The following is a 26,285-nucleotide window of genomic DNA, read 5'->3' on the forward strand; positions in this document are numbered from 1 at the left end:
GGGGCCGCGTGAGCGGAGGTGCGGAGCTGGGGAGGGCTGCACCCTGCTCCCCCGGGCCCAGACCCCCGGACGTCGGAAGAACTTGGGCACGAACTTGCGCCTGTGTGCACGGAGCGCAGGAGATCGGGAGGCCAAGAGCGTGAGGTCGGCCGCAGCCCGGCAGCCCGCCCCGCTGGCTGGCGCCCTTCCTCCGGGAGGATGGTGAGGGGCGCCAGGGGCGGGAGTGCGGAGGGCGGCGCGGGACACTACAGCACGGGACTGCGCGGAGACCCCACGGCCCTCGAACCCCCTCTCCCTGGGGAGGAGCTTACCACTCTGACTTGTCCGGGAAGAGAGTAGAGTGCGGGGCATCGTTTTCCATGGAATCTTTGGTCCCTTTCCCCGCAGTTTTTACAAGTGCCTTATAAATTAGGGATAGTAATCTTTCATCTGTGATATATGTTATGGCTGTTTCCTTTCAGTTTGTCATTTGTCTTCTGAGCTTGCTGGTGGTGGCTTTTCCCCCATGCAAACGGTTTTTATTTTTATAGTAAAATTTACCAATTTTTTATTTTCTTGCATTTGGAATTTTGGTCATATTTTAAAAGCTTTCCCCATCACCCAGGTTATAGTCATCCATTTTATTTGTAATGCTTTATTTTTTACATTTAGATCTTTGATACATTTGGAGTTTATTCTTGTTTATGGTTTGAGGAATGGATCAAATTTTGTCTTTTTTCCAAATGGGTATCCAGTTGTCCCAACACCATTTATTAAAAAGATTAGTACTGCCTTAGTAACTTGAGATACCACCTTTATCATATACTAGATTTTTATATGTATTTCGACTGTTTCTAGAACTTCTATTCCATTGACATGTTTATTCATCTGTTGCAGAGAGGCTCTGTTATATATTCTAATGTCAGGGCTAGTTCCCCTAACAACTCTTCCTTCCCGCTGTTTTCCTAGCTATTCTTTTGTGCTTATCTTTACTTAGGAACTTTAGGATTGACTTCTGATTTATGATCAGTGGCAAAAAAAGCTCCCATTGGGATTTGTATTGGATTTGCATTAAACTTATAAATTACAGACAGCTGACATCTTGAGATGGTGTTGAGATGTTCTAACCAAGAACAAAGGATGCCATTTCTTTGTTCTGGTTTACTTTTGTGTCTTTAAAGAGTGTTTATAGTTTTCTTACATAGAATATTTTCTTGTTAAGTTTGTTTCTAAACATTTTATCTTTTTTTTTCTATTGTACATGAGGTTTTTCATTCACTGTATCTTCTATTTGTGTATATGAATGCTGTTGACTTCCTTTCATTTTAAAAATTAAGGTATAATTTACATACAGCAAATTCATACTTTTTAATGTACAGTTCTGTGAGTTTTGACAGATGAATACAATCTTGTAACAACCACAAGAGATAAAAGAGATAAAGATATTAAAAAGTTTCATCAACCCCCCCCCCCCCCCAATTCCCACTGGTTCCTTTGTAATCAACCTCTTCACTCAAGGTGAGTCCCTGGCAAATACTGGTCAAATTTTGGTCCCTGTAGTTCCAGAATGTCATAGAAGTGGAACCATGCAGCACATGGTCTTTTGAGCCTTGCTTCTTTCACTTAGCATAATGCACTTGAGTTTCATCCATGTAGTTAGACCTATTGCTAATTTGCTGTTGCTTTCTAATTTAATTCCACAGTGATTGGAGAACATGCTTTGTGTTATTTGAATCCTTTTAAATTTATAAGTTGAGATTTGTTTTCTGGACAGAATATGGTCTATCTTGATAAATACATTCCCATGGACAGTTCATAGTATGTTCTGTTGTTGTTGGGTGAAGTGTTCTATCAGCATCCATTAGATTAAGTTGATTGAAAGTGTTGTTCAAGTCCTCATATCCTTACTGATGTTATGACTAGTTGAACTATCAATTACTGAGAAAGGATGCTGAAATCCCCAAGTATAATTGTAGACTTATTTCTCCTTGGAGTTCTATCCATTTGGGCTTTGTATGTTTTGAAAGTCTGTTATTAGGTGTATATATATTTAGGATTGTTAATTCCCCTCGATGAATCTGTTTGTCATTCCAGAAGAAGTAGAATAAAAGTTCTTATATTTATAAACATGTATAAATATATAAATATAGAATCTATATTGATATATTGAAATTTATAATATTACATATTATATAGATTTATAGAAATATGTAAATATAGAACTTTTAATCTATTACTTTTGGAGTGTTTTTTTTTTTAAGAGAGCAAGAGATCATGAGCAGTTGGGGAAGGGGAGAGGGAGCGGGAAAGAGAGAATCTTAAGCAGGCTCCAAGTTCAGCAGAGCCCCACATGGGGCTTAATCTCACAACCCTGAAATCATGACCTGAGCCAAAATCAAGAGTTGGGTGCTTAACCGCTGAGCCACCCAGGTGTCCCTACTTTTGGAGTGTTTAAAGTTAACACTTTTAACCCATTGGGGGCTAATATTATTGTAGTTAGTTGTTGATTATGACTTATGAATTTATATCTAATTTTCTTCATAATGAAAACTAATATCCCAACAATATTTATTAAATTATGATTCATCTCTTTACTTTCTTATTCCTCTTAATACTTCATGTTAAGCTTTTTGATAGATTAAGGTTTATATCTGAAATTTCTATTGTACCTCCTGTCATATCATCTATTCTTAATTTAGAACTATTTAGCTTTATAATTACTACTTAATGATGCATTAAAAAAAATTGGGTGGAGGATACAGAAAGTTCCCATATACCACCTGCTCCGCCCCTAACTCCCTCATTATCAATATCTCACACCAGCTGGTGCATTTGTTACAATTGGTGAGTCTACATCGACACATTATTATCAAAGTTCATAGTTTACATTAGAGCTTGATCCTGGTGTGTACATTCTATTGAGTTTTGACAAATGTTTAATAACATACATCCACCATTATAGTATCATACAAAATAGGTTCACTGCCCTAGAAATCCTCTGTGCTCGGCTGTTCATCCTTCCCTCTCCTCTAATTCTTGGCACCCACTGATCTTTTTACTGTCTCCATAGTTTTGCCTCCAAAATGTTATATAGTTGGAATCATATGTTATTAGCCTTTTCAGATTGGCTTGTTTCACTTAGTAATATGCATTTAAGTTTCCTCCACGTTTTTTTAGGCTTGAGAGCTCATTTATTTTTAGCACTGAACAATATTCCATTGTCTGAATGTACCATATATTTATCTATTTACCTATTGTAGAACATCTTAGTTGCCTCCAAATTTTGGCAATTATGAATAAAGCTGCTATAATCATCCATGTGTAGGTTTTTGTATAGACATAAATTTTTAACTCTTTAAGCAGCATGATTGCTGGATTATATGGGAAGAATATGTTAGTTTTATAAGAAACTATCAAACTGTCTTGCAAAGTGAACACCATTTTCATTCCCACCAGCTATACATGAGAGTTTCTGTTGCTCCACATCCCTTGCCTGCGTTTGGTATATTATCACCATTCCACTAGGTGTGTAGTGGTATCTCATTGTTATTCTAATTTACATTTCCCCAATGACATAAGATATTGAGCATCTTTTCATATATTCATTTGCCATCTGTATATATTCTTTGGTGAGGTGTCTGTTGAGGTCTTTTGCCCATTTTAAAATCAGGCTGTTTTCTTTTTTTTTAAGATTTTATTTATTTATTTGAGAGAGAGCGTGAGAGAGAGAGAGAGAGCATGAGCAGGGGGGAGGAGCAGAGGGAGAGGGTGAAGCAGACTCGCTGCTAAGCAGGGAGTGCAATATGGACTTGATCCCAGGACCCTGGGATCATGACCTGGGCCGAAGGCAGAGGCTTCACCGACTAAGCCACCCAGGTGCCCCAGGTTGCTTTCTTATTGTTAAATTGTAAGCGTTCTTTATATTTTTGGATAACAGTTTTTTTTTTATCAGTTATGTCTTTTGCAAATATTTTCTTCCAGTCTGTGAAAAGATGCATTTTAAAGTGTAAAAGTGCATTTCATTTGGTATTGTCTTGTTTTTGTTTTTTTTAAATTTTATTATGTTATGTCACTCCTTTTTGATGTAGTGTTCCATGATTCATTGTTTGCAAGTAACACCCAGTGCTCCATTCAGTACATGCCCTCCTTAATACCCATCACCGGGCTAACCCATCCCCCCACCTCCCTCCCCTTTAAACCCTCAGTTTATGTCTCAGAGTCCATTGTCTCTCATGGTTCATCTCCCACTCCGATTCCCCCCCGCTTCATTTTTCCCTTCCTACTATCTTCTTTCATTTTTTTTTTTTAACATGTAATGTATTCTTTTTTTCAGAGGTACAGGTCTGTGATTCATCAGTCTTATACAATTCACAGTGCTCACCATAGCACATACCCTCCCCAATGTCTATCACCCAGCCACCCATCCCTCCCACCCCCCACCACTCCAGCAACCCTCAGTTTGTTTCCTGAGATTAAGAATTCCTCATATCAGTGAGATCATATGATACTTGTCTTTCTCTGATTGACTTATTTCGTTTAGCATAATATCCTCTAGTTCTATCCACGTCATTGCAAATGGCAAGATTTTGTGTTTTTTGATGGCTGCATAATATTCCATTGTGTATATATACCACATCTTCTTTATCCATTCATCTGTTGATGGACATCTTGGCTCTTTCCAAAGTTTGGCTATTGTGGACATTGCTGCTATGAACATTGGGGTGCACGTACCCCTTCGGATCGCTACATTTGTATCTTTGGGGTAAATACCCAGTAGTGCATTTGCTGGGTCATAGGGTAGCTCTATTTTCAACTTTTTGAGGAACCTCCATACTGTTCTCCAGAGTGGCTGCACCAGCTTGCATTCCCACCAACAGTGTAGGAGGGTTCTCCTTTCTCCGCATCCTCGCCAACATCTGTCGTTTCCTGACTTGTTAATTTTAGCCATTCTGACTGGTGTGAGGTGGTATCTCATTGAGGTTTTAATCTGGATTTCCCTGATGCTGAGTGGTGTTGAGCACTTTTTCATGTGTCTGTTGGCCATTTGGATGCCTTCTTTGGGAAAATGTCTGTTCATGTCTTCTGCCCAGGTATTGTCTTATTTTTTAAAATACATTTTACTTTCATTTTGTCAAATTTTATAAATTACCATATTGGTATCTTAACTGGACTTGAATTAAGAGATTTTATATATTATATCTATAACTTGGAGAGTATTATCACTTGTATTTATGCAAGTGCAGAGAATATCTATCAAGACTTTATTTTCACCATTAGTAATTCTCTTAAAGTGATCTCATATATCCTTATCTACATTTTCTCTAAGAATTGATTTATTGATTCTTGTTTTTTAATAACAGTTTTGAGATATAACTTACATGCCGTAAAATTCACTCTTTAAAGGTGTACAATTCAATGGTTTTTAGTATATTCACAGTGTTCACCACTATCTATTTTTAGAAATTTTCATCACCCCAAAGAAACTCTGAAGTGCATTTGCAGTCACTCCCATTTCCCTCCTCCCCATAGATCGTGGTAACCACTAATATACTTCAGTCTTTGTGAATTTATGTATTTTGGACGTTTCATATAAATAAGATCATATAGTATGTGGCCTTTTGCCACTGACTTCTTTCACTTAGCATGTTTTCAAGCTTCCTTAATGTTGATGAATATATCAAAACTTTGCTACTTTTTATTGCCAGATAATATTCCATTGTATGGATATACAACTTTTTATTTATCCATTCATCATCTGATGGACATTTGGTTATTTTTACTTTTTGACTATTGTGAATAATGCTGCTATGAACATTTGTTGTCTCAGGCAACTTGGGCTGCTAGAAAAAATACCATAGACTGGGTGGCTTAAACAACACTGATTTCTCATAGTCTGGAGGCTGGAAGTCTGAGGTCAGGAGTTCTTGGTGAGGACCCTCTTCCTGATTTGCAGATGACCCCTCTTGCTATTTTCTCACTTGGCAGAGAGCTCTGGTCTTTTCATCTTCTTATAAGGACACTAATTCTTTCATGGTGGTTTTACTTTCATGACCTCATCTAAACCTAATTACTTCCCATCTGACCCCATCTCCAAATACCATCAATCACATTGAAGATTAGGACTTTAACATCTGAATTTTGGGGGCACACAAATATTCTGTCCGTAGCATTTGTGAACAAGTTTTTGTGTGGACATATGTTTCATGTCACTTGGGTATATTCCTATCTGGGTGTAAAAACATGTGGGTCATATGGTAACTCTAACTTTTTGAGGAATTGCAAAACTGTTTTCCTAAGTGGTTGTACCATGTTACAGTCCCACCAGCAAGATATGAGGGTTCCAATTTCTCTACATCCTTGTCAACACTTGTTATTGTCCATCTTTTAAAATTTTAGTTATTCTAGTAGTTGTGAAGTGATATCTCACTGTGGTTTCGATTTTCATTCTCTTAATGACTAATGATGTTCAACATTTTATTATGTCCTTATTGGCCATGTGTATATCATCCTTGGAGAGGTGTCTATTCAAATCCTTTGCCTATTTGTAAACTCAATTATTTGCTTTTTTTATTGTTGAGTTGTAAGAGTTCTTTATATATTCCAGATACAAGTCCTTTATCAACTATGACTTGCAAATCCTTTCGCCCATTCTGTGGGTTGTCTTTTCACTTTGTTGATGGTGATGATGATTTTAAAATCTTTCACAATATGTGGCTGTAGTATTTGTAAAAAATGATTGGTTTTTGTATCTTTTCCATTGCTATATTTATCGTCATTTCTTTTTGCCACCTTATCTTGATGGCCAGGAAGAATTCTGAAAAATATATCAAATAGAAGTGGCAACAGAGCACATTTTTAGTTTTTGTTTTATTTTGTTTTTTCACTACTCTTCTGAGTTCAGAGTAAGCCTCTTTATCGTGCTAAAAGTTCCTTTATTTCTCTTTCAAGTGTTAAGAACAATGAAAAATGAAAGTAATAATCTCTGCTCTCCCCATAAATGGCTACCCCATACCCAGTCTTCTTTGTGAATATGCAGCATTTTTTATTTTGGTTATCTATAGATTGCCCTTTCATTTTGCAGTAATAAAAACTTCTTTCTTTTCAGTAATGAGTTGTAGCTCTAGTAATTTATGTCAGTGGAAGAACATCATTATTTATTGTCATGTTTGTTATTTTTTTCCCTGTGATTTGGTGAGTAAATCTGACTTAACAAAGAATAAGGGTTAACTTTATGCAATCATTTAGCCAGAATTACTATCTTTTTTTTTAATAAGGCAATGAGTGAAATCTATTTTCTTCCAAAGCATTTAAAACATCGGAAAGTAATATAAAGGCCAAATCCTTTCAAATCTCAAATCAGATGTAAAAACTAACATCTGAAGTGTTTCTGTCTCTCTCACAATTGCTAAGTTGGAAGACCTCAGTACAAAAGTAATGCTTTTCAGAAGAGTGGATAAAACAGATGAATTGGAAGTGGATGAAATAAGTGAATTTTCAAAAGACCCTTCACAAGCCTCCCTTTTGGTTGCATTTCACAATATCCAAGACACCATGACGGAGAATGTGCTCTCCTTGCTTATGGAGTCGATTAGTGGCCTGTCAGAAGCCAATGGTGACTTCAGGGTGGAAGTAATACCCAATATTAAAGTTGCTGTCATGACTTTTCTCCAAAAATACTGGTAAGACAGACAATACCTTTTAACCTTTCATTTGCAAATTGTGGTTATATCCTACTTTGAGATTCCAGGCATCCCACAGTGGGTTTTGTTTAAAAGTTGTGCTCTAACTCCCGGTAAGATAATTGCCAAGGGATTCTGTATTATTCCTTCTGGTACTACTAATACCTAGCATTTATCAAACGCCTTGCTCTATGCTAAGCACTGTGCTGAGTTTTTACTTACTTCTCAAAACATGTAGCACTATGAGATAGGTACATTATTATCCCCATTTTACAGATGAAGAAATCCAGGTTTCAAGAATATTAAATGACTTGGTCACAGTCACACAGCTAGTAAGTATTTGAATCAGAATTCCAAATTAGACATTCTAACTTCTGAGTGTATTTTCTTAACCATTGTGAATGTGCCCTCAAATATCCCATGAGCTTAATAGTTATAGGAGTTTATTTTTATGACAATGATATGTCCAAATAGAGACCAAGATATGGTGAAGTAAAGCAGGGGTGGGGGAGAGAGAAATTAGATTTAGGAAACAATATTGTATTATAATCATCATCATTATTATTATCAGCTTACAAAGTGACTGCACATACTTGATTTCATCTAGAAAGGTAGCTATTGATCTATGTTCCCAAAATGGTCTTAAGTGGAGGCCACTGTTAATGATAGCTGTGCACTCATGCACTCACAGTAAGCAATGTGGGATAGGTTGAAGTTGACACTGTGAAATTTAAATTTATGTAGAAATATAGTATCTAAATTTTAATTCTTAGTTACAGCCTCTAAATCAAATTACTCTTTCAAATCTGTTTTCTTTTGCTATGAAATGAAATTATAGTACCAACAAACTGATTTTTATTTGTAGATGTCAGGACATCTGTTATGTTTTTGTCGGACACAATAGAGTTCAGCAATTTCAGATTTTCCCAAGACTTCTGGAACTGACAAGAACCATCAGGGTTGAAAATCTGCCACCTCGTGTTGATAAGAGTTACATAACAACTTTCTTTGAGAACCCCACAAATGGAAGAGAAGGAGTAACCAATGTGCAGCTTTTCCCAGAGAAGAGTTCAGCCCTGGTTGAGTTTTCTGACTACAAAGGTAATCAATTTCTCTTCTTTCTTGATCTTTACAGTTATTATTAACCATTTCATGCACAAATGAAGTCAAATTAGAGGCCACACAAATGATTAGGAAATCCATCAAAGCCACCCATTCTGACTGGAATATGCCATGAATTAACTCAAGGCTTTGAACAGGTCTCTGTGAAGATGTAGCCAGAAGAATTGTTTTTTGTGCAGTAACAAAAAAACAGACAGCAAAACTTCTCTTGACCTCAATTTCTCTGTAGTTACTGCTTCATTTCTTTGTTTCCCTTTGCAGGAAAATTTCTCAATTGAATTTGTCTAAAACATACCATTTCCTCTCCTCTTACTCTTTCTTAAATCCATTCTGGAAGAGGCTTTTACCCCCATCAGTCCACCAAAATCCCGAAGGTATATATATATATTTCAAAAGATTTTATTTATTTATTTATTTATTTGGGAGAGAGAGAGAGATTGAGTGAGCGGGGAGAGGGGCAGAGAGAGAGAGAGGGAGAGACTCTCAAGCAGACTCCATGCTGAACATGGAGCCTGGCGTGGGTCTCGATCTCATGACCCCAAGATCATGACCTGAGCCAAAATCAAGAGTCAGATGCTTAACCAACTGAGCCACCCAGGCACCTCCAAAAGTATATATTAAAATCCTTCTATAATTTACTAGCTGGATAGCGATGGTAACATTACTTCCTTATTCTCTTTCCTCATTTAAAAAAGTGGAGATAAAATCAACTTCACAGAGTCACTGTGAAGATAAAGTAGGATAATATTTGTGAACTGTCTGACACATAACAGGTATTCAGTCAATAAAGTTATTATAATTATCAAAGTAGGAAAGAATGGAAAACACATTACTAATTTGTTGAGAAATACTAGATATGAATTGTGCTTTAGATAGCTATATGTCTCAGCTGCTACAGGGTAAAGTGTTATTATTAAATGGTGTTTGGATAGGTCAGTGTCCTTCATTTTGTTATGACTTCTGACATAAAGTACTGTAATAAACTATTTCTACTGGGTAACATTCATTTGAAAACAGGCTTGTGAATTTCCTTTAGAACCCTCCCCCAGCCCCCCAACAAAAAAGCAAAATAGTTAGCTTAGATGTAAGATCAGGCCACTAAGTCTGCTTGGTTGCAAACTCACTGTCCCCCAAGTTGATCCATTCCACTTTGGGACAGTTCTAATCACACACACACACACAAAATTAGCAATGTATGAAGCCCAAATATGTTTTACTTATTATCCTTGCTCTTCCTTTTAGAGTTGTAGAAATAAGTCCTTTATAAGATGGTCCTTCAAATGTTTAAGGACAACTATGATGTGTGGCTCCCTGCCTTCCATCCTACCTATTATCTGTACTTCTGCAAGTTAAATATATTCAGTTCCTTTTATATGTCCTCATGTAAAAAACCTCATGGTTTTGAGTCCTTTTACAGCATCAGTTTCTCTCTTCTGAACACCATAGCCAGTTTTCATAATCCCTGTGCAAAGTTTCACACCTTGAACAAAGTACAATACCCCAGGCATTGCCTGTTTTCACCAGTGAAAAGTAGAATAGGGTTATTATTCACCATACATATTCTCATTACTAAGTTTTTCTTATTATAGCCCCAAATCTCATTATTACCCTTTTTTTTTTTTTAATGAATGGACTTCATTTTTAGAGCAGTTTTAGGTTTACAGAACAACTGAGCAGAAAGTAAGGAGAATTCCTTCTACCCCCAAACAGTTTTTTCCCTAATATTAACATCTTGCATTAGTGTGGTACCTTTGTTACAATTGATGAAAAAGTATTGCTACATTATTATTAACTAAAGTCCATTATATTAGAGTTCACTCTCTGTGTTGGATGATTTTCTGGGTTTTGACAAATGCACAATGTCATGTGTCCTCAATGACAGTCTCATACAGAATAATTTCAGTGCCCTGAAAATCCCCCGTGCTCCACCTGCTCATCCCTCCCTCCTTCCTCCAAACCGCAGGCAGTCACTGATGTTTTTACTATCCCCACAGTTTTGGCTTTTCCAAAATGTCATGTAGTTGGAATTGTATAATATGTACCCTTACAGATGGGCTCCTTTGCTTAACATAGGCATTATATTTCCTCCATGTCTTTTGGTAGCTTGATAGCTCATTTCTTTTATCTCTGAATAATATTTTATGGAGGCATCCTGTCCATTATTTATCCATTCACTTATTGAAGGACATCTTGGTTGCTTCCAAGTTTTGGTAATTATGAATAAAGCTATATTGCTGCTATAAACACTCGTGCAAGTTTTGTGTGGACATAAGTGTTCAACTCATTTAGGTAAATACCACAAAGCACAAATGCTGGATCATATGGTAAGAGTATGTTTAGTTTTGTAAGAAGCTACCAGACTGCCTTCCAAAGTGGGCGTACCATGTTGCATTCCCACCAGCAAATGAATGAGAGTTCCCGTTGCTCCATGTTCTTCCCAGCGTTTGGTGACCTTTTTTTTTTTTTCCCCTTCTTAAATACAGCTACATCACTGTTGATTTATACAGAGTTTATCATCAGTCAAAATCCCTTAGATATTTTTATATGACTTAGCTGCTAAGCCACATTATCCTTCTCCCAAACTTGTGCAGTTACTCTTTGGACCTCCCTTAGTGCTTTTCCTTTCCTTTGGTGCTTCTCCAGATGTCCTGGAGTCTCTTTTACTTATCAGGTTCACTCATAATCCAGCTGCTATGTGTATTGCTCTGAAGGACTTACACTTTTACAACCTTCTCCAGAGGGATTGCCTTCGGGAGACTAAAGGTCTGGAGGCTGGAGATTCCTGGGAGTTTACATTCTTCACCCAACGAGGATGACCCATAGACAAATAACGGACTGGTATGGAGGTACAAAAACCCAGCTCCCTGTTTCAAGTTTGGGACAATACTATGATGAATTTATATACTCCAAAGTCCTTGCAGGATCAGGCAGAAACCAGGTTTTACTTAAACCACATTCTCTGTCTTTATTTCTCATTTCCTACACGTTTTTCCTGAGGGTACAACTTTAATAATTCAGTTGCACATGAATCCTATCTCAGGCTCTGCTTCTAGGGAATCAGAGCTAATTTTATTACTCTTTTTGATTATAGCACATAATTGTTTTTAATGTTTTTGACTATTATAACTATTCCTTTAAAAAATCATATTGTATTTCTTTTTTTAAAAGATTTATTTATTTTGAGAGAGAGAGAGGAGAGAGTGCGCTCAGGGGGAGGGACAGAGGGAAAGAATCTCAAGAAGACTCCTTGCTGAGCCCCGAGCCTGACGCGGGGCTTGATCTCACCACCCTGAGATCATGACCTAAGCTGAAATCAAGAGTCAGACGCTCAACCAACTGAGCCAACCAGGCGCCCCAATATTGTATTTACTTCTAACAGTTCATTTTTAATTGCTTATGCTTTATTGTGTGTATTTATTGAATCTTTAAGAGCCAGGTTTTTTTTTTCGAAAAAAATTACCTCTCCAATATTATAATGAATGTCAATGGGAAAATCAGATTAATTGTACAAACCTTCACTGCAAAGTAAACTTTATTCCATTAGGTGAGGATTAACTCTGTTGCATTCATTCACATCTTTCATTGAGCTGCCTGACAGTGGTACTATTTTAGGTAGACATACTATATTTCAGACTCTCATTAGTTTCAGGATTTCTTTTTATGCCAAAGATTTTGTCTGAATACCTACCTTTTGCTTTTTATTTTTTAGTGGTGGACGCCTACTTGGCCCAAGAGCCTGTCTTCAGTGAAAGACCCATCTCTGTGTTTCCATATTATGTGACTTCAGCATTGCCTTGTATGGAAAGGAAAAGCCCCTGAGAAAGTTGCCAGCACCATTTCTGGTGGCTCTGGATCCTCTCATATGGAAGATCTTGCAGAAGAAGCATCACCTGATTGAAATGATAAATTATAAAAGGGGAAGATGTCACTGTGAGGTAACATGGCCCCGAGTCAGCTGTAAGGGGCTAGAGGTAACATTCAAATCCATGGCCACTGAACTCAAGGAAGAACAAAGATCAATGTCATCAAAACCTGGAATGAGGACATTTCTAAAAACTTCTGCCATATCATTTCTAAATATCAAGTCACCAAATTGAATGTGAAGCCAACAGCATGGGAAGACATAAAAAACAGCATAGAGGATGATAAGATTTTGATTGAGTCTGATATATTCAAGAAGATAGTCATAATAACAGGTTGTTTGGAGGATATGAATAGAACTTACTACAATTAAAGACACCAACCATAACATTGAAAAGGAAAAAAAAAATTTTACAGAGAATGTGGCTGGTTCTTCTAGATTTTCTGTTCTTCACATCAATGCTTTGAAAAAGTCTATACCCCAAGGAATTCTCAGGGTTGGAGGCCATTAATAATGCTTGCACCAAACATACCAGAGTACATGCAGGAGAGTATAAAGAATGAAATTCCTGAGCAAGGGAAAAGGACTGTTCAAGAAGCCCATAGAAAACTCCTTCTGGAGTTTTCTATTTGTTATAGGAAGTAGAGTGTGGAAAATTCTCTAACATTGTTTTAAGAAAGAAAATTCATAACCTTTTTGAGTTAGATCAGGCATGAAAAATACCTTTCATTTCATGGGTTACTTCTTTTTTGGGGGGGAGGGGCAGAGGGAGAAGGAGAGAGAGAATCCCATGGGTTACTTACCAAATGATAGTTGTTGCCTGGAGCTTTGTGTTGAGCAAGTTTCTGAAAGTCTATCTGGATTGATTGAAAAAGAGTGTTGGTACCAATTAATGTCTGTCACAGGTGTGGATGACGAGATATATAGGGATGGGAAGGTGATGTGCGCCATGTTATTACCATTGGTAAGTGTGAGAATACAGTCAGGTAGATCAATTCCTCTTCCTAGATTCTGTGAAGATCAGATTCACAGATTGTGCCTTCATTAGCTAATATTTTGACTTTGAGTGAGTGGTTTCATCTCTTTGTACAGTTTTTTTTTTTTTTTTCAGGAGGATGAAGTTCCCGTACTAGATGATCTCTAATGACCCTTTAAATTCTAAAATTCTTTGGCTGAGTAATAGTCAAACTACAAATGCATTATCATGGAGAACTGAGGGCCATGTCTTACTTTGGGTTCCCCCAGAAGAGAACCTGAGACAGGATTCAAGTGCAAATGATCTAAATAGGGAAGTAAAAGGTACTGATAGGGTGTGTTATCAAATCCGTTACCACTTAATCCCACTAAGGAAACTCAGAGTGAGTACTACCTGGGAGGCAAAGTTGCTGGGGAGTTTTACACGAACTCCTGTCAATCATTGGATGAGGGCTTGAGGGGGGTAGGAGGGCTGCTTAATTTACCTGCAATTCCTCTCTGCTACACCTGAAGGGAAGCAGGCTTTGGCACTACAGAAAGTCCTGGGACAAGAAATACAGTGGGAGGGCCGCCTGGGTGGCTCAGTTGGTTGAGCATCAGACTCTTGATTTCAGCTCAGGTCATGATCTCAGGGTCCTGGGATTGAGACCCAGGTAGGGCTCAGTGTAAGTGTGGAGCCTGCTTAAGATTCTCTCTCTCCTTCTCCCTCTGCCCCTCCCCCCAAAAAAAGAAAAGAAAAGAAAAGAAATACAGCTGGAAATATGACCAGAGTGCCCTTACATAGTAAGAGCCAGAGGGTATGAACAGGGTCTGCTAAGCTACAATTCTTGGGGGAATAAGTAAAAGAGCTCACTGGCATTTGGAGTTAAATATAGTTGATGCTCAAAAATCGTGATAGTAAATTATTTGTTTTTGAGTCTTAGGGTTGGATTATGAGTTGAGTTAGAGAGGTGTGGAATCTAATAGTTATTTCTCATAGTTATATGAGAAAAATCTCCAGATAGCATTGGGTCATTATTTTTACTGTTTTCTCCACAGTCAAGAGACCAAGTCAGCTGGAAAAATTATCTTTCAAACAGTAGTGTGATAGCCTCAACCCAAACCAGAGAAGGTCTAAACCTCGTGTTGATAAGTGGAGATGTTACCTATTTCCAAGTAAGTGGTGCTATTTAGTAAATCCGATAAGAAACAATGGGGTCTAATTCACCAGTTCTGTAATTTAAGGTCAAAGATTTAGATCTTATAAATTTGAGGAGTTAAACCCACCTGAAGTTTAAGCAGGGCTATACTTAACCATCCCCTGTATTCCACATGTTCTCATGTGAAGAGATCCAAGTTGACCACAAACACCAGTGTGCACATCTACCTCTTTTATTTCTCTATAACTTATCTTGACCTACTTTCAACCCAGTTCTATTCCAATCATCATTTATGGGGAGGAGATATACACATCATTTTATAATATCACCCTTCACAAAAGTACCCTGTCACTTCTGTCTGAGCACTTTCTGAGACAAAGGCAGAATGGAAAGGAGAAAGATTACCAAGACAGGTACTAAAATCTCAGCTTGGCTTTTGCTTGCCTCTTGTCCTATTGCTTTTCCCCCTTGGAATCACCAGTTAGCAGGAGATGCAAGCCCTATATTCTATCTATAGTTGACATTCATGATACTCAATCCCGGCTGCATGTCAGAACCATCTGGGAAACTTTCAAAAATAGAGCTGCCCAGACCCCACCCCTAGAAATTCTGATTTTAATTGGTCAGGTATGTGGTCTAGGGGGGTCAGTAGTTTTTTTTTTTTTAAAGAATTCCAGATGATTCTAATATGCTGCTAAGGCTGAAAATTACTGATTTGGATTCTTCTTCAGAATTCTGTAGTTTCCACCATTTTGACACTTGCTATTTACCTTCAGAGGGCATACACTCAAGATTAATGGAAAGAGAATTCTTCTGAGAAATTTGGAGACTCATGGCTTATGAGCCACTGGAAATATTCTTTGCTTTTGTGCAGCAAATGAGATGGCAGCAGCCACTTTCCTCATGTTCTCTAGAGTAGCTAGAGTCCTTAAACTCCTTTGTCACATGGTTTCAGGACCTTGTTCTCAGATCTTCAGGTTGAAAAGGTGAATCTTATAATTTTACCCAGACTTAAACTGGCACTAATCAAACTCAAAAGACTTATTTGTAAAACTAGAATTGTAATTATTTAATTGCAATGAGGAAGCTAATTGCCATGGCTACTGGTAAAAAAAAAAAAGCTCTGTAGCTGCCTATTATGAGATTGCTTGGTGGGCATTCTCAGATCAGAAAAGAACTAGGTAACATAGAAGTACAGTAAGTTTCTTTGTCAGTCTAGGAATAGACATAGTGTAGTGGTTATGCAGACCAATGACAAAGCTAGTTTTGGCAGGGTTCAAATCCCACTCTACCACTGGCCAGCCATTGATCTTAGTCAGCAACCCCCTTGGACTCAGTGTCCTTAGCTATAATTATGGATGATGACAATATTAGTGTTGTGAGGTTTAAATAAAATAATCCACGTAAAGCATTTAGCACTTCCCTGGCACATAGCAAAAACTCAGAAAATGATAGCTACCGTTGTTAGCCACTTACAACAGACTACTCTACGTTTTACCTGACCCAATTAGTGCTGCAATCTAGTTGAGATAGATATTCTGTACCTTCATCTTATAGACAAGGAAACAGGTCTTTTCACCACATAGTCTCTTAAGTTGATTATTAAATTCTTGACGACTCGGTCAGGATACCTATTCTCACCATTGGATGATGCTGTTTAAACTTTGGAGTCCTCTAACTCTTTCTTTTCTGAGTTCCTTTCTTTATCCCACCTAGTTTCCCAGCCTCCTTGCACACTCTCTCTTGTATATGCCCTTTCCTTTTCATTCCCACAGTCAACTCGTCCTTCAGCACCCCCAGTCACCTCTCTCACCCTCCAGTCTGTTCTCTCCATAGCTGTTTGATGCATGTTCATCAGAAGCTCCCTGCTGCTTGTAGCAGAAAGTCCAAAAAAGTATGAGCTTTCAGAGTCTTCCATCGTCTGGCCCCAAATCTCTTTCCAGCCCTGTCTCTCACCATTAGCACTCTCCGTTAGCTAAATTGGACTACTTTCTGACCTTTCTCAATTCTTTGTGTTTTCTTAAATATCCACCCACCCAGAATGCTTACTGCCTTCTTTCTCCCTGTCCCAGCTTCATCCCTTATCCTTTTTGCATAGACTTTACTAACCAGTCCAGTTTAAAGGATTCCTGCCTTTTTTGAATTTCTATAGCAATTACTAATTGTATTTTTAACACAGTTTCTTTTGATTATCTTCAACTGATTTAAACATTAAGAATATTTTATTGTTTTACGTATTAATATATTACTTCCCCAAACTGTGTAGGAATCAGTAAGCAGGGAGTGTGGTGAAGGTGGGCTGGATCTTGGTTTTTTGGCAAGCTCACTGACTTTTGTCCCTGTGGGGAGCTTCTCAGGTCCTGAGATTAGTTTATGTTAACTAACCTCATATAAGATTGAGGAGGACCCATGGAAACCAATGAGAACAAAAACACATCAGTCCAAAACCTATGGGATACTGCAAAGGTGGTCCTAAAGGGGAAATACATAGCCATCCAAGCTTCACTCAAAAAAACAGAAAAATCCCTAATTCACCAACTAACTTTACACCTTAAAGAACTAGAGAAAAAGCAACAAACGATGCCTAAGCCACACATTAGAAGAGAAATAATTAAGATTAGAGCAGAGATCAATGAATTAGAAACCAGAAACACAGTAGATCAGATCAACAAAACTAGAAGCTGGTTCTTTGAAAGAATTAATAAGATCGATAAACCACTGGCCAGACTTATCCAAAAGAAAAGAGAAAGGACCCAAATTAATAAAATTATGAATGAAAGGGGAGCGATCACGACTAACACCATGGAAATAGAAACAATTATTAGAAATTATTATCAACAACTATATGCCAATAAATTGAGCAACCTGGAAGAAATGGATGCCTTCCTGGAAGCCTATAAACTCCTAAGACTGAAACAGGAAGAAACTGACAACCTGAATAGACCAATAACCGGTAATGAGATTAAAGCAGTGATCAAAACCTCCCAAAAAACAATATCCAGGGCCTGATGGATTCCCTGGGGAATTCTACCAAACATTCAAAGAAATAATACCTATCCTCCTGAAGCTGTTTCAAGAAATAGAAACAGAAGGAAAGCTTCCAGACTCATTCTATAAGACCAGCATTACCTTAATTCCCAAACCAGGCAAAGACCCATCAAAAATGAGAAATTCAGACTGATATCCCTGATGAATATGGATTCCAAAATTCTCAACAAAATCCTAGCTAATAGGATCCAACAATACATTAAAAGGATCATCCACCATGACCAAGTGGGATTTATCCCAGGGATGCAAGGTGGTTCAACATTCGCAAATCAATCAATGTGATAGATCACATTAATAAGAGGAGAGAGAAGAACCATATGGTCCTCTCAACTGATGCAGAAAAAGCATTTGACAAAATACAGCATCCTTTCCTGATTAAAACTCTTCAGAGCATAGGGATAGAGGGAACATTTCTTAAGTTCATAAAATCCATCTATGAAAAACCCACAGTGAATATCATCCTCAATGGGGAAAAGCTGAGAGCGTTTCCCTTAAGATCAGGAACATGACAAGGATACCCACTCTTACCACTGTTGTTCAACATAGTACTAGAAGTCCTAGCAACAGCAATCAGACAACAAAAAGAAATAAAAAGTATTCAGATTGGCAAAGAAGAAGTCAAACCCTCTCTCTTCGTAGATGACATGATACTTTATGTGGAAAATCCAAAAGTTTTCACCCCCAAATTACTAGAACTCATACAGCGATTCAGTAATGTGGCAGGATACAAAATCAATGCACAGAAATCAGTTGCTTTCTTATACACTAACAATGCAACTGTAGAAAGAGAAATGATTCCATTTACAATAGCACCAAAAACCATAAGATATCTTGGAATAAAGCTAACCAAAGAGGTAAAGATCTATACTCTAGGAACTACAGAACTCATGAAAGAAATTGAAGGAGACATTGGGGCGCCTGGGTGGCTCGGTCGTTAAGCGTCTGCCTTCAGCTCAGGTCATGATCTCAGGGTCCTGGGATCAAGCCCCGCATCGGGCTCCCTGCTCTGCGGGAAGCCTGCTTCTCCCTCTCCCACTCCCCCTGCTTGTGTTCACTCTCTAGCTGTGTCTCTCTCTCTCAAATAAATAAATAAAATCTTAAAAAAAAAAAAAAGAAATTGAAGAAGACACAAAAAGATGGAAAAACATTCCATGCTCATGGATCAGAAGAATAAACATTGTTAAAATGTCTGTGCTACCCAGAGCAATCTATACTTTCAACGCCATCCCCATCAAAATTCCAATGACATTTTTTGAAGTGCTGGAACAGACTATCCTAAAATTTGTATGGAATCAGAAAAGACCCCGAATCGCCAAGGAAATGTTGAAAAAGAAAAACAAAGCTGGGGGCATCACGTTGCCTGATTTCAAGCTATATTACAAAGCTGTGATCACCGAGACAGCATGGTACTGGCACAAAAACAGACATATAGACCAATGGAACAGAATAGAGAGGCCAGATATGGACCCTCAACTCTATGGTCAAATAATCTTTGACAAAGCAGGAAAAAACATGCAATGGAAAAAAGACAGTCTCCTCAATAAATGGTGCTGGGAAAATTGGACAGCTATATACAGAAGAATGAAACTCGACCATTCTCTAACACCATGCACAAAGATAAACTCAAAATGGATGAAAGACCTCAATGTGAGACAGGAATCCATCAAAATCCTAGAGGAGAACATAGGCAGTAACCTCTGACATCGGCCACAGCAACTTCTTTCAAGATACATCTCCAAAGGCTAGTGAAACAAAAGCAAAAATGAACTTTTGGGACTTCATCAAGATAAAAAGCTTCTGCACAGCAAAGGAAACAGTCAACAAAACAAAGACGCAACCCACAGAATGGGAGAAGATATTTGCAAATGACACTACAGATAAGGGGCTGGTATCCAAGATCTATAAAGAACTTCTCAAACTCAACACCCAAAAAACAAATAATCAAGTCAAAAAATGGGCAGAAGACATGAGCAGACACTCCTCCAAAGAAGACATACAAATGGTTAACAGACGCATGAAAGAATGTTCATCATCATTAGCCATCAGGGAAATTCAAATCAAAACCACATTGAGATAACCACCTTACACCAGTTAGAATGGCAAAAATTGACAAGGCAAGAAACAACAAATGTTGGAGAGGTTGTGGAGAAAGGGGAACCCTCTTACACTGTTGGTGGGAATGCAAGTTGGTACACCCACTTTGGAAAACAGTATGGAGGTGCCTCAAAAAATTAAAAATAAAGCTACCCTATGACCCAGCAATTGTACTCCTGGGTATTTACCCCAAAGACACAGATGTAGTGAAAAGAAGAACCATATGCACCCCAATGTTTGTAGCAGAAATGTCCGCAATAGCCAAACTGTGGGAAGAGCCCAGATGCCCTTCAACAGATGAATGGATAAAGAAGATGTGGTCCATATATACAATGGAATATTACTCATCAATCAGAAAGGATGAATACCCAACTTTTACATCAACATGGATGGGACTGGAGATTATGCTAAGTGAAATAAGTCAAGCAGAGAAAGTCAATTATCCATATGGTTTCACTTATTTGTGGAACATAAGGAATAGCATGGAGGACATTAGGAGAAGGAAGGGAAAAGTGAAGGGGGGGAAATCGGAGGGAGAGATGAACCATGAGAGACTATGGACTCTGAGAAACAAACTGATGGTTTTAGAGGGGAGGGGGTGGGGGGATGGGTTAGCCTGGTGATGGGTATTAAGGAGGGCACATACTGCATGGAGCACTGGGTGTTATACGAAAACAATGAATCGTGGATCACTACATCAAAAACTAATGATGTATGGTATGGTGACTAACATAACATAATAAAATAAAATTAAATTAAATTAAAAAAAACGATTGAGGTGAAGAATGAAACTGGGCCATATAAGTGGTCCAAAGCCATAGGCATCTTTTAACTTATGATGAGGAAGTGCTCCCCAAAGAACCAGAATACTCAAAATCCACATGATCAAAGCATTCTCCCCTCCAAATTTGAATATGAAATCAGAATAAATGGAATTGGATGAATTGAATATTTAATATCTAGTGGCATCAGGTCATGACCCCATCTCACCAAAGGGATGGCCTCAGCAGGCATTGGAGAATTCTTGATACCCCTGGACAGGCTTGAGTGGACACTGCTTACCTTCACCTCAATGACCTTCCTTTGTCTAGACCTTCAGGACTGACCAGACCCCACCCACTTCAGACAGACCCATTCTTTCTTTAGGTATGTTAATAAAGTCAGAACAATTGCTCTCAGTTCCTGCCAGCCTAAAAGCAACTCTTTGTCTTTTCAGAGGTCTCTCTCAAAGGTCTGTGTTTTTGTCTCCATCTGTCTCACTATTTTTCTCTTTCTGCTTCTGCCTTTCATTCTGACTCTTCTTTGTCTGTGGTCTCTGGTTTGCTCATTTTCATAGCCCTATCCTGAGTCATCACATGTTGACTTGACAGTAGTGGGTGATGTATTTCCTTAATTTCTAAGTTTTAGAGCTCAACTCATTATAGTATCTAAGTACTAACAACAGATTGTAAACCCCTTGAGGGTAGGGATGACAGGTCAGTATGATAGACAAAACATATCTTATGCATTACCCCACAATACTTGGCAAGTCATAGGTGCTTAGTAATTATTAATTGATTCAATCTCTAACAAAATGTTGCTGTTTTCCTTAAGGCCAATGTAATTGTCAACACTGTTCCCATGAATCTTCAACTTGGAGGAGGAACACTATCTCAGGCTCTTTTGCAGAAAGCTGGTCCAAAGCTCCAGGAAGAGTTATATGCCACCAGGCAGGGAACAGAAGAGGAAGTAGGTAGCATATTCATGACAAGTGGCTGCAATCTGAGCTGCCAAGCTGTCCTCCATGTGGTGGCACCAGAATGGGATAATGGAGCAGGGTCTTCTCAGCAGGTAGGGAAAATCCTTAGTTCTCTACTTCATTGGTAGCTTTGGTAATCTTCTGGCATGGTAGAGATCTGTGGTTCTCAAGCAAAGTGAATTTATTCCCCAGGGGAAATTTGGCTTGTTACAACAGTTACTGATAACTAGGAAGTGGAGGCCAGGGATGCTGCTAAGCATCCTACAAAGCATACATCAGCCTCCGCAACACAAACTTTTCTGGCCGAGGTTGAGAAACCTTAGTATTGATTGAACTTTGTCTATTTATTGAATTCTTTATTACATTCCATGAACAGTCCATCAAAGCTACCAGTTATTTCAGAATAATTGATCCTCAAAAGTAGTAACAATTCTTGGGGTTCTCCAGGAATGGTATCTGAAAATTAGTGTAATGATCCTTCAGTATAACAAAGAGATGCAGCCAGAGCTGTGGTGAAGAATGGTCATTGCTCTTCTTTTGATGACTTCTCACCTCTTCTCCCAACTTTCTTTTTTTCAGAATATGAAAGTAATATATGTATATTGAAGAAAATGCAGGAAGTAGAAACACTAAAATAAAAATTATAATCCAGCCACCTGGAGATAAATTTGGTTAACATTTTATTGATTCCCTTCAAGTCGATTTTATGCATACTTATTTCTTAGTTAAGATTCCCTTTCAATCATTTTTTAATCCTGCTTTTTTTAAAATTGATATAAGGATTTACCCAATGTCCATAAACATTGCTTTTGATTGCAATAAGACACCATTGTTTATATAGCCATTCCTATACTATTGGAGCCTCCTTCCTGCATGAGTTGGAATCTCTCTGGAACGTCCTCTCCCCCCTTGTTTTCCCTTTCTGACTCCGTGGACCCAGACAAAGCCAAGAATAGCCAAGGAGACCTAGTCACAGTTGCTGGAGCCATAGCTCTTTCTGTTTCCCAGCAGAATTAATACATTATAATATAATATAATGTATTATATTAATACATTAATATAAGCCCTAACTTATATTAATGTATTTTGTACATTTCAGATCATGGCGAATATAATCAAGAAATGTTTGACAGCTGTAGAAGAGTTATCTTTTTCATCAATCACATTTCCCATGATCGGAACAGGAAATTTGAGGTTTCCCAAAGCTATTTTTGCTGAACTAATCCTTTCAGAAGTGTTCAACTTCAGTAGCAGTGCCTGGCAGAAAACCTTACAAAAAGTTCACTTTCTGGCATATCCAGGTGATGATGAAATCCAGCAGGTATGGTTACATATCTCTTCTAATCATTCTGACAAGTGAACCTAAGTGCAACCAGATGTCTTTATGGATCTGTAAATAATAATGTTTTCACTTCCCTGTCCATAAGTGTTGGGTGCTGATGGGGGGTTGTCATGACTTTACGAGATAACACTGATAACTCATACAGTCCTTCCTAGACAGTTTAGCAAGAGACAAGATAATTTGTACTTAATAAATTCTTAGGAAGAAGCAGAAAGTTATTGGCATTAAGAGTGGCCCAGATATTTTAACACTGACTGAATGAAAGCCAAGGCATGGCTCTGTATATAGGGAAAAGACCAAATAAGAGAAACCTCAAGAATTTAGGGGTTTTTTTTTTGGATAGAAGACAGCCAGTCTACACAAGTTTATGAGGGTCTAAAGCTAGAAATAGCACTACAGCATTCAGTAGGAGAGAGGGCACTCAAAGCACATGTACTAAGAACTGAGCCAGCTACACCACCCTTGTAAAGTAGCATTCCTACAGGTGCACTCCTTAGCTGGTTGGCCCAGTCTGGGTACCAAAATCTGGTTCGCATTCTTGAAAAAGTTATATTGATTTTATATAAATTGTGCACAGTTATAGCAAAAATGCAAACAATATAAAAGTACAAAGAAGAAAGGTACAGCTAGGTTTGAATTTCGATTTTGCCATTTAGGCACTGAGGGAGGCCACCTCTCTGAACTTCAGTTTTATCATGTGTCAAGTGAATGTGGCAATAACACCTCTCGAAGTCGATGTGAGGATAAGAGAGGATGTATTTGAAGTGTTTCTCATGGTGTCTAGCACGTAGCACACCTCAAACCTGGTTGCAGAAGTAGTTATTACTACCTTTTTGTGACCTGACTTTAAGGGCCATAGCAATAGCACAATTTGTAGCATAAATTACTAACGTTAGCACTTTAAAAAGATATCAAATATAATGTTCTTTTCTAAGGTCTTGGTTACTCTCAGGCCTTTGGGATAGAATTGTGGTCTTTCCATGAAATAAAGTAAATCAGCACTGGTATTTATTGAGAAAATTCCTAAGTTGAACGGCAATCCTGTAATTAAAAAGTCTCTGGGTAAGAGGAAATCTAGGGAGGACTGTTGTTCCTAATTGATTCTGGTGATCGATGCTCCAAAGAACTGGATTAATATGTTCACAGAACATTGTTGTAGTCAGTAACCATATTTCTTTCTATTTCCAGGCATTTTTACATAAATTCACTGAATGGGCAAGTGGAAATCCCAACAAGGACAGGATTCTCATGGCTGGAGGTAGCCAAGGTCTGGCAAAATTGTTCTGCTGAGAAAATACTTCCCTCTGCTTAGTGGCTCTTCAGTGGTAGCTGATGTCCAGTAGAAGGAGACAAAGCTAATTCACATGAGGCACAAATCAGTGATGAAGGAGGTGTTAGAGCAAGTTCTATTGTCTGAGCACACAGAGAATAAATTATATGGAGGTTGTGCTGCCCCACCCCAGCAGACTCTAAGCCTAGGGTGGGTCATGGTACGGCGAGGCCAAAGAAAAGACCCAGAGACACCAATGGAGACATAGGTTTATTGGGGGAGCTTATGTACAGGGAGTCCAGAAGTGGCCGACTGGATACAGCCTCTGCTGCCGGGATCTACATGCCGCAAGTTTTTATATCATAGCAACTATCATTGGCCCCTCCCCTCCTTGCATGGCCAGCGTTTCCAAGGAGATCAAGGCCTGCCACTTGGACAGTCTTCACTATATGAGAGACGTATGGGGTTGGTCACCCCCCCAAACCCAGCCCCTGACCTTGAACACTGAACAGCATGTTCTTTGCACGTTCTGCTTGATGGGAATATAGAGGGAGGACAGAATCTCTACATTTTCAAGACAGTGATTCACAGGGGCATTCAGGGTGTGCTTGCACAAACTAGCTGTCCAGCGTGTATCATACCAGATGTGAGCCAAATCTGGTAACGAGGCCAGAGTTTCTAAGATATGATAATGAAAGGTAACTGAGGATGGAGGAGTGAGGCAGTGGCCAGGGGTGGGACGCACGACCGCCCTGCACCTTCCTGATCATCCCCATGCACTGCTTCACCTGTGGCAATAAGCGGAAGGCCTACCTGCGGCTGCTGTGGGCTGAGCCCATGGAGGGGACCTCCCTGGACAGGCTGCATTGCCTCCACAGGCTGGTGGCTCACATGGATATGAGACCTGCTGGAGCCTGACCATGGGCAGTCAGTGTCTTGCCCAGAGTTCCTTCTACAGAGGTGTGGGTAGCTGAGAGCAGTGCCCACCCCCCCAGCCTCCTGGATGTGTGTCCTCCCGCTCTGAAGGAACCATCCAGTAAAGAAGGAAACTCCCGCTCTTTGAAGAACCACATGCACACACACAGATAACTAAAATGTGGTTGGCACACTAAACTTCACTGATTGCTTTCATATATATATATGAATATGAATATGAATACGAAAAAATATATATATTATTTAATCTATATTAATTATATAATTGGCCTCCTGGGCAGGTGGTTCTGTTGCCACTGCATCATATGGAAAGAGAGAGCTAAAGAGCTTAAGGGATGAGTAGAAATGGCACAGCTAAGTTGTAAAGCTTCAGAGCATAGAGTGGACAGTAACATTATGCCGACGCGATAAGGCTGATTTTCTCAGAGCAACCCTGATCCTGCTATCCCAGTGAGATGTGAAGCAACAGGAAAAGCTTATGTTTGGAGTTAGTGAGCTGTTATTTAACATTGGACAGGGGCGCCTGGGTGGCTCAGCGGGTTGAGCGTCTGACTCCTGATTTCGGCTCAGGTCATGATCTCAGGGTTGTGAGGTTGAGCCCTGCATTGGGCTCCATGCTCAGTGTGGAGTCTGCTTGAGATCCTCTCCCTCTGCCCCTCCCCCTCTTCCAATGCTCTCTCTCCCTCTCTCAAATAAATAAATAAAATAAATCTTCCAAAAAAATAATTGGACAAATGACCTAGACACTGAGACCATTTCCCTTTCTGTAAAATGGAAATAAAAGAATCACCTGGAGGTACAAACTTTCCGTCATAAGATGAATAAATTCTGGAGACCGAATGTCCTGCATGGGGCTATAGTTAATAATAATGTTTCGTATTCTTTTTTTTTTTTTAAGATTTTATTTATTTCTTTGACAGAGAGACACAGCCAAAGAGGGAACACAAGCAGGGCGAGTGGAAGAGGGAGAAGCAGGCTTCCCACAGAGTGGGGAGCCAGCCCGACGTGGGGCTCGATCCCAGGACCCTGGGATCATGACCTGAGCCGAAGGCAGACACTATGACTGAGCCACCCAGGCGCCCCAATGTTTCGTATTCTTGA

At 38.9% G+C, this 26,285-nt stretch overlaps 1 protein-coding gene across 7 annotated transcripts in view; it reads left to right on the forward strand.

Moving 5' to 3' along the window:
- The window catches only part of PARP15 (poly(ADP-ribose) polymerase family member 15), a 46,387-nt gene continuing 20,102 nt past the window's right edge, over positions 1-26,285 (forward strand). For 3 of the 7 annotated variants that reach the window (XM_032406673.1, XM_032406674.1, XM_032406675.1), the window contains exons 1-5: positions 1-201; positions 14,656-14,772; positions 21,492-21,728; positions 22,736-22,957; positions 24,167-24,245. In XM_032406673.1, the coding sequence (XP_032262564.1) occupies positions 199-201; positions 14,656-14,772; positions 21,492-21,728; positions 22,736-22,957; positions 24,167-24,245 (658 nt within the window). In that variant the 5' untranslated portion in view covers positions 1-198. Of the gene's footprint in view, positions 202-6,550; positions 7,659-8,523; positions 8,760-11,030; positions 11,627-12,489; positions 13,942-14,655; positions 14,773-21,491; positions 21,729-22,735; positions 22,958-23,931; positions 24,246-26,285 lie in introns of those variants that run through there. The other 4 variants (XM_032406676.1, XM_032406677.1, XM_032406678.1 and 1 more) reach the window with 4 other exon arrangements.

The sequence above is a fragment of the Phoca vitulina genome, unplaced genomic scaffold (genome assembly GCF_004348235.1).
Source record: "Phoca vitulina isolate PV1807 unplaced genomic scaffold, GSC_HSeal_1.0 scaffold8, whole genome shotgun sequence".
NCBI lineage: Eukaryota > Metazoa > Chordata > Mammalia > Carnivora > Phocidae > Phoca > Phoca vitulina.